The 13075-nt window shown below is 41.4% G+C and overlaps 1 protein-coding gene across 1 annotated transcript in view; it reads right to left on the bottom strand.

Moving 5' to 3' along the window:
- KMT2C (lysine methyltransferase 2C) overlaps positions 1–13075 on the bottom strand; it is a 193907-nt gene that overhangs the window by 140046 nt on the left and 40786 nt on the right. Inside the window, 1 exon segment of the mRNA XM_082283329.1 lies at positions 5549–5637. Coding sequence (XP_082139455.1) covers positions 5549–5637 — 89 coding nt within the window.

Genomic DNA, 13075 nt, shown 5'->3' on the forward strand with positions numbered 1-13075 from the left:
AGAAACTCGCTCATCAGTAGAAAACTGCCCTTATGGAGATGAGAAGCACAAGAGGATCCAGAGGGGAACACATTATTGTGCAGCAAACAGTATTTTACTGAAAACCAGAAACGTGGAAGGTGTTGACGCAGCTGGAAGGTCTTGACAGGGCCAGAGGCAACAGGCACCAAAAACACAGGAAGCGCCCTCTGAACATCACAAAACCGTTTTTTACTGTGAGGGTGCCTGAGCACTGGCACAGGTTGTCCAGGCAGGCTGTGGAGCCTCAATCCTTGGAGATAAAAGCTGTCTGAACATGGTCCTGGACAGCCAGCTCTAGGTGACTCTGCTTGAGCAGGGGTGTGGAGCAGATGATCCCCAGAGGCCCCAGCCATCATTAACTACGATGCTGTGGTGCCAAAATGATAGAAAGAATGGGTAACCACAACATCAGCTGGAGAGAGAAATACCAGTGCAACATCACTGGGGGAACCACAGTGAAGAAAAATGAAGGAACAGACAGCTGGAAAGACCAATACAAAGCTGAAAAGCAGGAACAGACATTAAGTGAGGAGGCAAAGGATGACCAAGAGACAGGGATGGTGGGTAAATGAAAGGAGTCTGTCCTGAGGTTTACAAGAACCTGAAAATCCATTGACTCAGTAGAAGCAGTTGTCAACATCCTTTTTTCATGAAAAAGTTTACTTAGCACCAAACAGATCGTTTTTTCCAAATTCCAGAATTTCCTTTCTCCAATTCCAAATCCCTCCTCCTCTCTTTCTGTCCTTAAGAATTCATCTATACCAAAGTGAACTTAGTACTTGGCAGGAAAGGGACAGGGCTCAGGAATCGCTGCAGTTGGCAGGGAGAATCAGCCATACTGAACTGATCAGAGCAGCACACGGCTCACCCTGCTCTGCTTCCAACTCTGCCTTGTTTCACATGTGAGATTACAGAATTTTGGGAAGGGCAGTAACTTGTTTCCCGAACTGCAATTAAAATGACTGTGCCTCAGCATTGCAAAAGAGCCCCTTTGGGAAGAATTTTTGCCTTTTTTTTTTTAAACAAACATTTGTGTCAACATTACAAATGGAAATAATGTTTGGTACTTGCACACCCCTTGCTTTTCCTCCCCATAAAATATTTGACAGCTACCCTACACATCTACACTAAGCACAGCTATTTATTTTAGGTGGGATTACTGAACACAACATTAATAACATGGACTTCTCTCATTTTATGAAACTTAATTAATTCACAAAAGGGCACCAGTAATGCAAGACTCCATAAATAAAACAAAACCAAAACAACCTCAAAAACCCAAACACACTAAACTCATTAGTTAGTGTGACCAAGCACTTGTGACACTCACTCAAACTCAGTCAAAGAATTCTTGATTATTCTCAACATATGAATCAAACACTGCAAAAGAAGCTAGGAATACAGACTCAAAATATGTCACAAATCCCATGTCAAGATCTTTAGATATTTCAAGTTTTGTAATATTACTATATTGTGTTTTGGTTTGCCAACTACTGCAGAAAATTGCTGGCAAGACACTATTTGCAAGAAAACAAAACAAAAATCTTTTTAGTTGAAGTAGAAATTAATAAACTAGTACACAAATACCTTTCAATTTAATTAACACAGTTTTAAACAGAGCAACAAACTGGGATTATTCCTCCTTCTACATTTCTGTACTAACACAGGTAAATGCTTAGAGTAAGTTTGAGACAGCAGGCCTTTTCAGACAATATGATTAAACTTCTAAGCAAGTCACATGGTGCCCAACTTTTAAAATGACGTAATTGTGATTCTGTCTCTATCAAACTGCTCAACATGATCATGCTCTTTCAAGTCTATTTTGGTTCCCCTGCAAAAAGGGGATTTCAGACCTATGTATTTTCACTAGGCATCTTTTCAGCAATGAGTAGTCTGCAAATCCATCCTGGGCTCAGCACTGAAGTGATGGTGCCACACTTCCAGCAGCAGACCCAGTGGTGTCTTGGTCCATTGGGATTTCCAGCACAGTGCTCCTACTGCCCACACCTTTAGAAATGGGTAACAGCCCTGTGTGATACTCAGGATTATTTTGATAAAAGATAATGGAGAGACTTATCTATATGCACTCTCAGAGCCTTAAAAATAATTATCTGTGTCCCTTTCTCTTCTGGAGCAGAAACTGCTCTCAGATCTCTGTTGAGGAACTTTGTTAATAATGACAAAAGCAAAAAAAATACAGCTACCACTGAATTCCCTACACAGTAGTGTACCAGTTGTTAAGTTTTAATTTCTTTTTGGGTTAGGTTTTTTTTCTTTTATTGAAACATATCTGAAATTTATAAAACTTTTCACTTACAATCACATTTTCTGTCCCCTTTGCTGATTTCCATAAGACTTAATCTACCATGTAGGATAGGAAGAGTAATAATAATATTAGAATTAGAACAAGTCTTCCTTTCCCCTACTCTGTTTTTCTACATACAAATACCTGCTCCAAATTTTTCACTTCCAAGTTTATTAACTAGTAATTACCCACTTGTAGAAGCTGCAAAAGATCACCCAAATTCACTACCACCAGCAGTTTACTAGCAGGGGCAGAAAAACAATGGACAGAACAAAACAATGAAACATCCTTGTATTAAGCTTTAATCTAGACTCCCACCACATGCCACTAACACTTAAATTCAACACAAGTTGTGACTAAACACTACTGACATTCCCCAAAGCCTTGAGTCACAAGCACAAAGCCCTCTCAGCATCATTACACATCTAGCAAGTAGGAAGCAAGCAACCAGCACACAGAAAGCACATCCTCAGGAGGATTTCAGCCTCCTCCTTGGTGGCTTTCACCACAACAGCCACCCACCTGCATGGCCCATGAAAAATGCTGCTGCAAAAATGGCTCTTTTCAGGTCCTCTACTTGTTTTCCCTATACATCTACACTAAGCACAGATCCTTGTCTTCATCTTTAAGGACTTCACCACTTTACCCCCTCCACTAAGCAGCTTTGAGAGGAACTGGACAACTCCCTTAACTGAGCTGGCACTTCCAAGCCATTTCTGCCCTGACCACCAGCTTCTGCTGTTCCTGTCTCTGTGCTTCCTTCCACTTGTCTCATTACACATACAGGGTCACCTAATTAAATTTATAAACCCTTATGTCTCAATGCATTTTCAAGGCTTATTTCTGTCAAACCAACAAACATCTGCCAAGTGGCCACAGCATCATCCTTCCTGGTGGGTTTCATCATTCTACACTCAGTCCCTGGTTAAAAACAGGCAAATGGCTACAGACATGTGCCTGGCAAGGAGATGACAGTTCTTCACCATGGCCTTTATCTCGTGTGTTGGCTCATCTGTTTGTCTCTTTAGGTTCCTAAACTGCCAGAACAGAAATCACAAATTGTTTCAACAGTACTCCGTCCAAAACAATGAGCTCCCTCTGGTAACTGAAGCATTTGGGTACCACCACAACAAATATTTACCAAAGCAAGAACAAAGATTTATCCTGTTTCCTAAGCAGCAACAGGAAGCATTAGCATTTGGTTTTCCTGGTTATCCCTTTGGTATATAATCTGCTGTAGTTAGCTGAAGATACAGGTCAATAAGTAGTGTATTTTGGCAGGTATTCCAAAAACAGCAGCTGCCACTTCAGAGCTTTTATTTTTATTAGATATAGCCTTGCAAAAGTAGGAAAAGAACCTCTACATATCTACACTACAAAGGCATTAGACTACTTAAAAACAATTCTTCCAATAGCTTTAAATTAATATAGGTTTAAATAAAGGTTTTTTTCCTTTTAAATCCTCCCAAATGCATGTCATAGTTTAGCATAGTTTGGTTTTTTAGTAAAGAAGGCTCCATCAGCTACAGAAGTGATTCTCTTGCAAAGAGGTGCTTACAGCTTCCTCTATGACCTAACAGAACCTTATCAACTGGCTAGTTTGAATACTGGCAACTTTTTAAGCCACTTAAGAAGCTTGACACGCCTCTGTGACCCACATTTAAGAACAAACAGAGGGAAAGCTCCCTTGACTTCTGGCTTTCGGACACGGGGGGGGCCCTGCAGGTGGCCCAGCGGGGCTGGGCTGGGCCTTGCTCTGCCTGTCTGGGTCGGCCGTGGCGTGGCCCTGCTCCATCTACGGCCCCCCAGCCCTGCTCGGGCCTGGCTCCCCCAGCCCTGCTCCATCTACGGCTCCCCAGCCCTGCTCCATCTACGGCCCCCCAGCCCTGCTCGGGCCTGGCTCCCCAGCCCTGCTCCATCTACGGCCCCCCAGCCCTGCTCGGGCCCTGCTCCCCACCCCCTCTCCAGTGTGCCCAAAGATTCAGCTGAAGCTGCCCCGCTGCCCGGCAAAGTTCATGGTCCTGCGGGGCCGGGTGAGATCAACCCTTTTAGTGCTGTAAGTTTCCTCCAGAACAGATGAAGCCTGCACACATCAATCCTCTCCCGAGTCAGAGGAAAGGAGAAGGTGATGGCAAGTGAAGAGAACACCAGAGAGAGACCAAAGTCAGTAAAGAAGGAAGAGCCGAAACCCTGAGGGAGAAGAAAGAGGAGAGCTTAGAAGCTGAAATTCTGTTGTAAAGCTATGGTGGTGATGGACTATGATATATCAGAGTACCCATTGTAATTTCATGAAAATATGGGGGGGGGGGTGGAGCATTCAAATTGCAATTGTGAGCAAAAGTATCTGTGCTGAAACAAGCAAATTACTGTAGCTGTAATTATGAGCAAAAGTACTTGTGCTGAAATAAGCAAATGACAGTAGCTGTAATTTGATGAGGACCCTTGCTCCCACGGAAGGAGATGACCTCTGTTCCTAGAGATGAAAGTGATGAGGACCCTTACTCCCAGGGGAGGAGGAGGACCTCTATTCCTAGAGATGAAGATGCTCCCAGAGACGGGTGAAAAGAATCTTCGTTTCTGAACAGCTCAACCTAAAAATGGTACCCCAGTAGCTCAAGACTGGACCCTCGAAAGCAGTTGTGGGGAAAGCTGTAAGTCGGGGGAAGGGACTTTCATGTGCGAGCAAAGAACCAACCTGGGCAGCTGGCTTGCTGTGATATTGAAGCCATGAGAGAACTTCTTGTGGAGATGTCTCCACAGCATGAGCAAGAGAGACTCCTCTCCCTAAGTGAACTGAAAAAGGTTATTATAGAAGTGGTAAACTGCCTGAAAATCTCAAGAGTTGTCTTTTTACGCTGTCAGAGGGAGAAGGGAGAAAGGTGGGGAGGAGGAAAAGTGTTCTGAAGGTTTAGTCTGACTTTTTTTTTTCCCTTTCTTTTAGGTCTGTTAATAAACTTCTTTATATTCTTTTAAGTTTTGTGCCTGCTTTGCTTTCTCCTATTTCTTATCTCATAGAAGCAAAGTAAGTAAGTAATGGAATATCTTGAACCAAACCACTACACTCTAATTGGTGTTTCTGCCTGGTTTACGAACCCGCTACAATGCATGTCGCAGACTACAAAATTAAAGAACTACTTCTTGTCTACCAAAGTCCTGCATAACTAAATGCATTTCTGAGAAAGAAGCAATACACAGAGAGCATCAGCACTATATTCTCAGTACCTGTTTCCACAGTGTTTTCTGTTTCTGCTGCCTCCAAACCATCCATACTGTCTTCATCCTCCACTGCAGTTTTTCCTCTACTCCGAGGCCTGCAAACATAAGGAAAAACTCTGTTTAGACTGAAAGCATTTGTAAAATTAGGATTTAAATCACTTCATTTTGAGGGATGAATGTCAGCACTTAATTATGTTACATTCAAGCTAACCCATGATTTCAGTCTTCTACAAGCTGGAAGCTTCCTCTCCTTTTTTCCCATTCTAGGTTCAGTCTCCAGCAAGGTACACTTGAACCAGCAGTTGGCCCCTTAAGTTTCTCTGATTCTTCTTACAAGAAAAATACAGTAATGAACTTTTACTGATCAAACAACAGACTAACTCAGCCAGATTTTGATACAAGCATCCTGTCTGCTCTATGTAACACGTAACTATAGAGAGATAAGAGAGAACACTATCAAAACCTGGGCAGTAGCTACTATAAAATAGAGACTGATCCATGCAGAGCACCCTTGGAAGAAATTTCCATAGAATAATAATGATGCTGAAGCAATGAAATTGAAACACACATTATTTTCAGTGAAACAATATTTTGACACATCAAGTAAAATGTTATGAGAGATGACTAGATGTCATCACATTAAAAAAGTCATCACGTGAGGACAGCCTGTCAAACCTAAAATACCTGGCAGATTTGTTTCAATTTCAACCAAGGTCTGATGGAAAGCAGACAGGTTTATGCCACAAATTCCAGCCTTTTTTCCCTGCCTGGCTCTTCAGCAACTATCACGGTGGGCTGTTGAGAAGCCCAGGCATCCAGATTCCCAGCTGTTCAGCAGCCCATTTGAAAGGGAGCCAAGAGCTTGGCAATTCGCCTCCCAAATTTTCAGGCTACTTGGCAACCTGCCTGGCGTGCTGACGGAAAGCCTGGGAGACCCTGGGAGCTTCTCATTCCAAGTACACAAATTTTGAGCGGTTTGGGGCATCTCAGCAGTTCCAATGTCTCAGAGCTCCCAGGCAACCATTCACCCAACCAACATGCCTTGAATCAGGATGCCATGCAGGCCAGCACACGGGCACCCCGCCTGCCCCCCCAGACAAAACCCCTCCAGTTCCTCTTTCACAGAGGATTCTGAAAGGTTTGGGTTTAGTTCTGCGTTGGGGAGAAAAGGTTTTGCGTTTTTTTAAAGTGATTAAATCATTTCAAAACCAGCATTTCCTTTTTTTGTACAGTCTGTTGTAGCATTTAGGTCTATCCAAACTACTTCTGCAAGACTGGATCTGCTAAATCAGCTACAAAAGAAACGCTATCATGCCATGCCTTTGGTTCTCTTGGATCAAAGAACCGGGCAGAACTGGAACCGTCTCTGAAATCTATACTGGTTGCTCTTCTGCAAAAAGGGAATTGACTGCCTTGGACTAAGTACTTAGCAAGACAACCCCTTCAAATTGAGCTGGGGCCATTTTTGTCTCTGCAAAGGAGGAAAAGAAGTATTAAAAGGAGGCTCAAACCAAAGTCTGAAAACCTCCCACTCAGCTTACAAAGGAGCTGGGGGGAAGAGGAATGCAGGAAGAGATTAAGGACAGGAGGACTTTTCTTGGTATCCCTGTAAAATTTGTTCAGGATAATGCTGAAAAACTTGAGTGCAGTAGGAACCCTAGGGATTACAAGGTTATCTTTCCCCTTGCCTGCTTATCCATAAGCAGCGACAGCACACCCAAAACACATAAATTAAGTAACAGCCTTCTTCCAAGAGACAGAAGCATCCCCTTCATTTACTTGCCACTTTACAAGCTCCCAGTGTAGTCTCTTAAAATCCACGTTTCACAAAAATTATAACCAGAATAAACTGCATAGTGACCAGAAGAAACGGTCTTGCACTGCTCCCTTCAGCCACCATATCAGCCCATCCAGGAGTGCACCGACCAGTGAGCCAGCCAGAATGGGGACACGTGTTTTGGAAGTGGGAAGGACACAAACATTTCCAGCAGCAGCATCTCAGATGGTCACAGAGATGGATTCCCATCCGTAACAAAGAGTAGGGAGTAGAGCAAATGGAGTATCACAGCCACTGGACAGAACAGGCTCTTCCAGCAAGATTAAGATACAGCAAGGAAGGTTAACTCTTCTAACACTTAGAGGAACAAAGCGGCAGGTAAAGAAACCAAAGCATTTAAGTATTAAATTTCTTGCAGTTCTTCACAACATCCCAGCACATCATCCAGCGCCCAGTGAAAGGATAGGAATGCAGGTGAGTGAAATCACTTCCCTTGGTGCAGGAATGCTCAAAAGCTTTACAGAACACAATCAGCTAAGAACAGGGATTATTTCTAAATCCTATCCCAATTATTCTTCTACCAACTATCTGTGTGCAATGCAATTTACAAGACCATACTAAACAAGGATTACTGTGAAATCATCACAAACATAAATGATAATTCTGCTTCTTCACACGTACCCCTTTTCAGTATTACCAAACACAGCTCTGGAGGCAAAACTTGCTGGATAGTGGAAGATGATGACTGTTTATGTTTATTTAATAATTTAAACACAAGTTTAGATTTTCTGTTAAACTACAGTTCATGTATTAAACACCAAAGTACCTCACAAAACCTTTTTAAACATTTTGTTTAAAAAAGAGGAGTATTCGCTCCTTGAACTCTCTATCCTACTTTAGCGACCTATTTAACACCAAGGAAAAGCAGAGGTTTCAATTAATTAAACATAACTGCTTCTTTCAGCAGAAATAACCACTCCTAATATTTTCTTGCCATTCCCCTTCCCCAAACAAGACAAAAATCCCTTCTTAATGTTGTGCAGGTTTTAAATAAAATTGAAAAAACAGTGGAAAACATGGTAGATTATATCACTAACTTATTCTTGCTGGTTACATTCATTTCCCAATCAGCAGAAGAGATTTTACAGCCTACAAATTTATGTTTGGCTTAGAGAAAAAAAAAATTCAAGTCAAAAACCAGTGAAATATACACTGTACTGACAACTATAATTTAATGTTTCCACAGCAAATGCCATCTGAGAAGGCCATATAGCATACCTAATCGCTGCAACCAGCATTTGTAGTAAGAATGGATTGTTTCATGTTATTTCCATTAGGTTTACACATTTTATTTAATAGTTTTATACATAAAGCTTTTGGCTGGTTTGCATAACACTACATTTTTCCACTGACAAACTCTATATTTATTTCCACTCGCCCTTAAAAACAGTGGGGAAGGCAGCCTGTGCTCTGTTCTTCGCCTTGGACTCGATTTCTTCTCAAGTTCATCCTTCTGATGAAGGATGTGAGAAGGCAATAGAGGAAAGACGGTGTCTGGGGCCAGGTTTTGCTGCCTGAAAGCAATTATGGAAAAACAGCCCGTGACTATTCCCCTTCATCCACATGAAGCCAGGCAGTCCTGAACCATAATTACTGTATTGAACATTAAACCTTCAGTTCTGCTCTAGATCTTGAAGCCCAACCCCAAACTTTCTTACTAGGAGGAGTAACTACATCACCCTTCCGCTTAACACCGCAGAACCCCCAGCAACTCAGGACGGCAGAAGTATTGTACACAGATGAGCCACATCTCCTAACAGCTCACAACAGACCCAGAACAAAACGTACAGGCAGAGCCTGACCAATACAGACTCCACCAGAAAACAATAAATGTTAGTCAGTGGGCAGGCAGGCAGCTTGGTACGCAGGCTGAAGTGCTGCCAACGTCCCCGCCACGGCTTCCTCGCCCGCCTTTTTCCTACAACAGAGTTCAATTTAGAAGGAAAAAAACAAGAGCACATCTATTTCTACTCAAAAGAACAGATCCACTGAGAGAAATATAATTTCTTGAAGTGTTTAAAGCACATTTCAGCATTTCATGGAATAAAGTCAACAACAAAGACAAAACTATACTTTTTTATTAATATAGGACTCCAGTTGAATATAATTACTGTCTACAATAATTTTACTCCTAGTTCCATAAAATAGAGTCATTTATCAAAATCCTTTGTGACCTACTCCTAAATTTTTTTATCAATTAGCTTTTTTAGCTAATGCCTTTCATTAATCTCCATCTTTAAATATACCATAGTAAACAAAAATCTCGTAATTCTTCTCTGGGTAAGCAACTAATTAAATTTAGCCCTGAGGGGGAAAAAAGCCCAGAAAAACCTTTCACAGGGCTCAGCAGAGCATTAGGTACTCCCTCTGCACAGGGGAAAGCCCTGCTGAGGCTGTCTCAAAGCCCTGGGGACTTGGATAACACTGGGAGATCACCAGGTACCTGAGTAGCTTCTGCTGAATGCATGGAGAGTAGAACGGATGTTTAATGCTGGGAGAAAATGGAAAAGTAATGAGATACTGTTTCTTTTCTTCTCTTTTCTGCATGATTGGGGTTCTTTTGGTGTTTTGCTTTGTTGTTTTTTGAAGGTCATAGCAATAGCACCATAACTGGACGAGTACAATGTAGGTCAAAAGTACATCTTGGATCTTACTCATTCTTTCCACAAAGTGATCAGGAATAAGGCCATGTGCCAACATTTCCTGGAACCACATGAAATAACTGACAAAGCTACTATCCTCAGATGCCTGTCACTGCCAGGTCTAGTTTATGATTACCCAGAAGTTATTGCCAGACACCAGTTTCTGCAAGTCCTCCCTAAGTTGCTACCAACAAAATCAGGTGACAGCTTGCTCAAGACCACCTATCAAAACTACCATACTCACCCAGAGCATTTTGTTCCAGGCTTACGGAAACAGGTACACATGAGCCACTCAAGAGTTTGCCCCTTTTTCCAAAATGCTGAAACCTCTACATCATCCAGAAAAGAAACCACCTTCCTTCCTATGCTTCACCAACCATGGAGCAAACTGATGGTACTAAATATATAAAACAGGGCCAATAACCTTAAAAAGCAGCGTAACATCTGGGATACAGTAACATCCAAAACCCGCACAGATGTCTTGTTAAATGAACATCTGTCCACAGCCTTATGCTGGAAGATGGTACAGGAATGATTTATAAAAAGGTTCAATTAGTGCTGCCATCAGCACGGCTAGTCACAAATTAATGTTCACAGGCACTTTCACAAGTGAAAGCTGTTACCCTCTTTTCAAGAATCTTTTTAACAGGTGTGCAAAAGCCACATGCTCCCACTACACTACTACTGAACCGTAGAGTCCTAAACACAGCTGTAAAAGTTTAACTGTGCTTAAGTAGAGACTAAAATACCCAAGGTTCATCTGGTAGCCCCAAGCAAAGAGAACCACAGCAAGCAAGAACCAATTCATGGAAACACCTATGAGGATAAGGGGTTTTTTCCCCTCTCTGAACACTACTTTATTCTTTTATCACTTTTAAGAGTTGAGAAAATTCTACATCCAAGTCTGGATAAAATGAAGAACACAGCTCTGGAAGCAAGGAAGATGCCAGCTAACTAGAATTAATTGCAATAGCCCTAAACATTAACAAGCCTAAAATAGGAAACTCACTATCACACTGATTCCAGCTTCAAATTGATTCTGATTTAAAAGATTCTTCACGGGATTTTTCAGCTGAGCAATCAGGAACAGGTGAAAACATTTGCCCTTACTCTCCACAGTGTTTTCTTTTGTACATGGTAAAAAAAAGAATGCCACATGTAGTTTCTTCCTATTTACCTCTTGTATTAAATATGTGTAGACTAAAGGATGAGGGATCTGATGTATGGGAAAGATGTGCAACAGAAACATGGCAAGTGAAAGGTGACAACGAATTGACCGTCTACCAATAGAGAGAAGTGAAAACTTTCTTGTTTAACATCTACTAACCCAGACTAACTAAAATCTCATAGAATGTGCACAACCTTCAATTTCATTATTAAAACATCTCAAAAATACACTTGATCTTGCCTATTAGTCTCCTGGTACAATCAAAAACAAGTGTCTTACTTCTTACTACTTCTAATTCATAAAGCATAGTAATTTTTTCATAAAATACTACATCAAAGAGAAGGGACCCAGCTTACATTTAAAACCAAAACATTTCAACTTCCCATCTTACACCTTCCCTAACCAGTAACGATCTAAAAGACATTATTCAGTCACTCAATGTTATTCCTTCACACAGGCTAAAACATCTTCAGAGCTGAAACTTTTCCACATCTATATTTTATACAGTTACCACTGAGACCAATAAACACCTGAAAAAAAAAATATTATAGCCTTTGAGATCAGGGATGTCTGAGAAAAAAAGCAGAAAAAGAACCTACCTCCACTGGATGATTCTCAACTAAACTTTTCCAGTACTCCCCTGTGACAGGGAGGTTTGTCAGATTTCTTACACTGGCCAAATAAAGGCAAAGAGAACTATTTTAAAGATTATTTGTACCAAATGTCAGAGATGCATCTTTGCTTTCATTCTAGAGTACAGTCACTGTTGACAGAAAGTAAGCAAGTGCAAAGGAAACCACTGGTAAATGCAGAGCTCTTGAGGCTGTCCTGAGAGGTTGGGAGTGAAGTATCAAAATGAATCTGCATTGCAGAGTTCTAGCAATTTAAAAGCCAAATGAATTAGTACTTTTAAGTAAATGTGGAGTCTGGTTTATCTGTATTTTTGACTTCAGTTGTTCTCGCAGAGTTACCTGTACTATGGAGGTTCTCAGGCCCATATTGGTGGCAAAATTACTTTCCAAGGGAGACTGAGAAAAGGCAAATAGGATGTGCTGCCTGCAGGCACTCATCAGGACCGTCTACCCAAGTCAAAGAGCCATAATTACTGCAACTGGAGTGTCATCTCATTGTTGAAAAAATCTTAACTCAATTTTGCAGAAGGCTGCCAGATCCAGGACCCTGAAGCTGCACTCTGTTGAGTGATGAGGCTGGTCTGGACAAAGCCACCATATTCAGTATTTCCTCTGTTCATCCCTGATGTTATTTACAGTTGTTCACTTTGAGTCTGGAACTGCTCTTTTAAGAGATAAAGCAGATGAAGGCTATCATAGCTGAAACAGAGCTTTCGTAACAATAACAAGACCATGAAGTCTTCTTCCCAACTTATTACCCATTTGGGAACATCCTCAGTGGGTTGGCAAGAGAGACAGAAGGTCACACCAGCCAAAGATCAAACTAGGAAGATTAAGTATCACTGATTAACAGTTCATTAACAGCTGCAGGTACATAAAATAATACATTTTTCACATAAGCCCATAAAATACCCATGAAATTATAGCTCTGCTACAGCCAGTTATGGCCTGAGACATTGACAATAAGCCTACTACCCTGCAACGGACTTCTGCACACCTTTTTGTGATACCATTACATGAGAAAATCTGAGTTGGATGGCCAAAGTATGAAGCCAGGCTGCCTGAACTACATGTATGGACTTCAGATTTGGAGACAGTTCCAGTAACAGAGTGAGAAATCATATAAAAGGCTTTCAGATCTTTCAGCTTGCTTTTTTACTTTTCAAACTGACTGCTTAGACATCTATAAATTCTGTAAGTGAAAATTGCTTTCAGTCAACTATCTGTCACATTAACCCAGCAATGCACAGCATC

Source organism: Coloeus monedula (assembly GCF_965178545.1).
Source record: "Coloeus monedula genome assembly, chromosome: 1".
Taxonomy (NCBI): Eukaryota; Metazoa; Chordata; class Aves; order Passeriformes; family Corvidae; genus Coloeus; species Coloeus monedula.